The sequence below is a fragment of the Octopus bimaculoides genome, chromosome 26, assembly GCF_001194135.2.
Source record: "Octopus bimaculoides isolate UCB-OBI-ISO-001 chromosome 26, ASM119413v2, whole genome shotgun sequence".
NCBI lineage: Eukaryota > Metazoa > Mollusca > Cephalopoda > Octopoda > Octopodidae > Octopus > Octopus bimaculoides.
The window spans coordinates 19,671,573-19,675,378 of NC_069006.1; the positions used below are offsets into that span (position 1 = coordinate 19,671,573).

The following is a 3,806-nucleotide window of genomic DNA, read 5'->3' on the forward strand; positions in this document are numbered from 1 at the left end:
AGCATTACCTGACACCTTTGAGTTTTCTTGACACCCTTACCTCTGATAACCAATATATATATAGAAGCTTGCTTCCCAGCTACATGGTTTCGGGTTCAGTCCCACTGCGTGGCACCTTGGGCAAGTGTCTCCTGCTATAGCCCCGAGCCGACCGAAACTTTGTGATTGAATTTGGTAGGCGGAAGTTACTGCCGTGTGTGTATATGTCTGTGTATGTGCTTGTGTCTCTCTCCCAGAGAATGAGAGAGGGATACACACACACACACACACACACACAAACGGACATGTGTTAGTAGTATTTGTGTGCATATTCCTAGAATTTTGTGTTATTCCATGGACTGTTTTTAATCATTTTTAGTTATCTAAAGTGAAAGACGGTGCCAAGGCTGTGGAAACAAGTGAAGTGCGAGAGAAAGAAATTCGCAATCTTCAGAACAATTTGATGTTGATGGAGAAAGAAATTGAGCAAAAGAACACTTTGGTTGGGTCACAGCAAGTGGAACTTGTTGATCTGAAAAAATTAGTCAGTGAGCAGAGGGAAGACAAACGCCAGACTGGGGCTGAAATGGAGAAAGTTCAGTCGGAATTAGAAGACATGAAAAGAGCTGAAAGAATGGTGAGAATAGACTTGGAAAAGGCTGTCAAAAAGGTTGGTTTAAATCTTAAAGATTATTATCATTATTATTAGATGAAGGTGGCAGAATCGTTAGCATGCAGGGTGAAATGCTTAGCATTATTTCGTCCATCTTTATGTTTCGAGTTCAAATTCCTCCGAAGTGGACTTTACCGTCTATCCCTTCAGAGTCGATAAAATAAGTACCAGTTGAAAGTACTAGGGTTGATGTAATACACTTAACCCCTCCCCCAAATTTCAAACCTTGTGTCTTCAGTAGAAAGGATTATTATTATTAGATGAGCTGGCAGAATTGTTATCATGTTGGGCAAAATGCCTTAGTGGCATTTTGCCTGTCTTCACATTCTGAGTTCAAATTCCGCCGGGGTCGACTTTGCCTTTCATCCTTTTCAGGTTGATAAAGTAAGTACCTGTTGAGAGCTGGGGTTTGATATAACTGACTTGCCCCTCTCTGAAATTGTTGGCTTTATGCCAAAATTTCGAACCATTATTATTATCATATTCATCCATCTCTATGTTCAGAGTTCAAATTCCGCCAAGGTCGACTTTGCCTTTCATCCTTTCAGGGTCGATTAATTAAGTGCCAGTGAAATACTGGGATCAATGTAATCAACTTATCCCCTATCCCACCAAATTTCAGGCCTTGTGCCTTTATTAGAAAGGATTATTATCATCATCATCATTACTAAAGTAGAGAGCTAGCAGCACCATTAGCATACTGGGCAAAACGCTTAGCGGCATTTTGTCTATCTTTATCTTCTGAGTTCAAATGCCTCTGAGGTCACCTTTCATCCTTTCAGGGTTGATGAATTAAGTACCAGTGAATACTGGGATTGATGTGATTGACTAACTCCCTCCCATAAATTTCAGACCTTGTACCTTTATTAGAAAGGGCTATTGTTGTTATTATGACTACTGTTAATAGATTATTATTAAGGTAACAGATTATTTTCAAAACTAAAAGTAATTGAAAGAAAGGCATTGAAAATAATGGTAAGTAGCTTCTCCATAGTTGAATAGAAATAACTTCTTCACAGTCCAATTAGCGATAAGAACATTGATAAGGCAGCTCTGCTCTGACAGTCTACTTAAGACTGGAACATGAGTGAAATAGCTCCCTATCTCAATCCCAGGCTAATTAACTCATGCGATTTGTATTTTTATTTTCAGATGGAATGTTTCCGAAGCAGAGTTTTACAAGCCATTTTCTCCGTTCCTGGCAGTGAGATTCCAAAGAAAGAGGTCAGCGACGACGATTTGATCGAGATGTTGAAAAAGATGGCTACAGCTGAATCTAAAGTGAAAGAGAAACTAGCCAAGATGCAGGACAAAGTAAACGATGTTTATAAGCAGAAAGAAGAATTCATTAAAGACATCCACCAGTTGGAAACTGGCTTTCAGGAATCTGTTGTAAGTTGATTCTACAGGAGTTCTAGATCAGTGGTTCTGTACGAGGGTCCATATAGCCCAGTGTGAGGGGTGTCTATATGGCTGTTGGAGGTCCTTCTAGTCTTTGGGGGTGGGATTCATATAAATTTTTGTTGTTAAAATTTATGTACAATAAAATTGGTTATACTTTTACAATAAAACAAAATACTTCAGCAATTTCTAATACAATTCCTAAAAATATTCAATTATAAAAATATAGGATTTTATTTTAACATCAAATAGCTAGGAGGGTCCAACAGAGTAAGATGGCAATCGAAGGGGTCCATAGATTAAAAATGGTTGAGAAACACTGATTTAGATATATTATTGTACTTTTTAAGTGGTACCAGTGGGATCACCAATTAACTTGCTAGACAAGATACCCCTCCCTAACTATTAAGGGGAGAGAGGTAGCTTTATGCCAGATGATGAGAAGTTAGGAGTATGAATAGAGGGACAGAAATAGGGGCCTTGCAGCAGAGGAGATACATGACCTCCCCAGTTGAAAAATAAAGAGGAGAGGAGTGAGAAAGAGAGAGAAGATGCTAAAGATGTTTTATATACATACATATATAGACAACAGATGTTAAATGATGATGATGATGATAAGTGTGTGTCTGTGTTTGTCACTCCAACATCACTTGACAACCGATGTTGGTGTATTTACATCTCCATAACTTAGCAGTTTGGCAAAAGAGACCAATAGAATAAGTACTAGGCTTAGCAAAAAAAAAAAAAAAAAAAAAAAAAAAAAAAAAAAAAAAATTTAAGTACTGGAATCAAATCATTCAACTAAAAATTCTTCGAGGCGGTGCCCCAGCATGGCCACAGTCAAATGACTGAAACAAGTAAAAGATAAAAGATATATATATATGTATACATACATACATATACAAAATTACAAATTGAGTGAGATCAAGAGAACCAGTCCCAGTATTTTCTTGGTCCTTGTATAGATGAGAGGTAACATTAACCCCAGCGAGATTTGAACCTAGAACCTAAAGAAGTGAAAATAAAGACCTCAGTAACATCTATTACAGTTCTCTACTTCTAACATTTCTAACCTTTTCTCATCAAACTACCATTTTCATCAGGATTTTGAACTTTGAATTTTTTCTTTATTTTTAGGAAAGAATGAAAAACAATGGTTTGCAAAGCTGTCTTCTTTCGCAAGAAATCAAACTTTTGAAATCTGTCAGCACCGAGAAGAATTTACTGCAATTAAAAACTCTCTTTGAACAAATGGTTAAAATAGAATTGGATTGGCAGCAAAAAATTGAAGAATCTCTGGAAAAATGTGGAATCAATGTTAACATTTCTACTGAAGGTATGTTTATGGTTTTCTTATTTCTTTATTGCCCAAAAGGGGCTAAACATACAGGGGACAAACAAGGACAGACAAACGGATTAAGTCGATTACATCGACTCCAGTGCGTAACTGGTACTTAATTTATCGACTCCGAAAGGATGAAAGGCAAAGTCGACCTCGGCGGAATTTGAACTCAGAACGTAACTGCAGACGAAATACCGCTAAGCATTTCACCCGGTGTGCTAACGTTTCTGCCAGCTCACCGCCTTATGGTTTTCTATTTGATGTTGTTGTTGTTGTATTTGCTTCCGCTGTTGTTGTTTAAACCCAAACTAGCCCTAAGCCACCAAACCTATGGCCAAAGACGTTCTAGCTATGATCATTCTGTTGTTCTCCCATTTACAATATATCTGGAACTACATTATCTAACATACC

At 37.5% G+C, this 3,806-nt stretch overlaps 2 protein-coding genes across 6 annotated transcripts in view; one reads left to right on the forward strand and one right to left on the reverse strand.

Annotated features, from left to right (window-relative positions):
* The window catches only part of LOC106872367 (uncharacterized), a 115,353-nt gene that overhangs the window by 25,282 nt on the left and 86,265 nt on the right, over window positions 1-3,806 (reverse strand). The window lies entirely within an intron of this gene.
* LOC106872381 (forkhead-associated domain-containing protein 1) overlaps window positions 1-3,806 on the forward strand; it is a 53,736-nt gene that overhangs the window by 23,114 nt on the left and 26,816 nt on the right. For both annotated transcript variants that reach the window (XM_014919370.2, XM_014919361.2), the window contains exons 9-11: window positions 359-649; window positions 1,805-2,044; window positions 3,191-3,389. In XM_014919370.2, coding sequence (XP_014774856.1) covers window positions 359-649; window positions 1,805-2,044; window positions 3,191-3,389 — 730 coding nt within the window. The remainder of the gene's footprint in view (window positions 1-358; window positions 650-1,804; window positions 2,045-3,190; window positions 3,390-3,806) is intronic.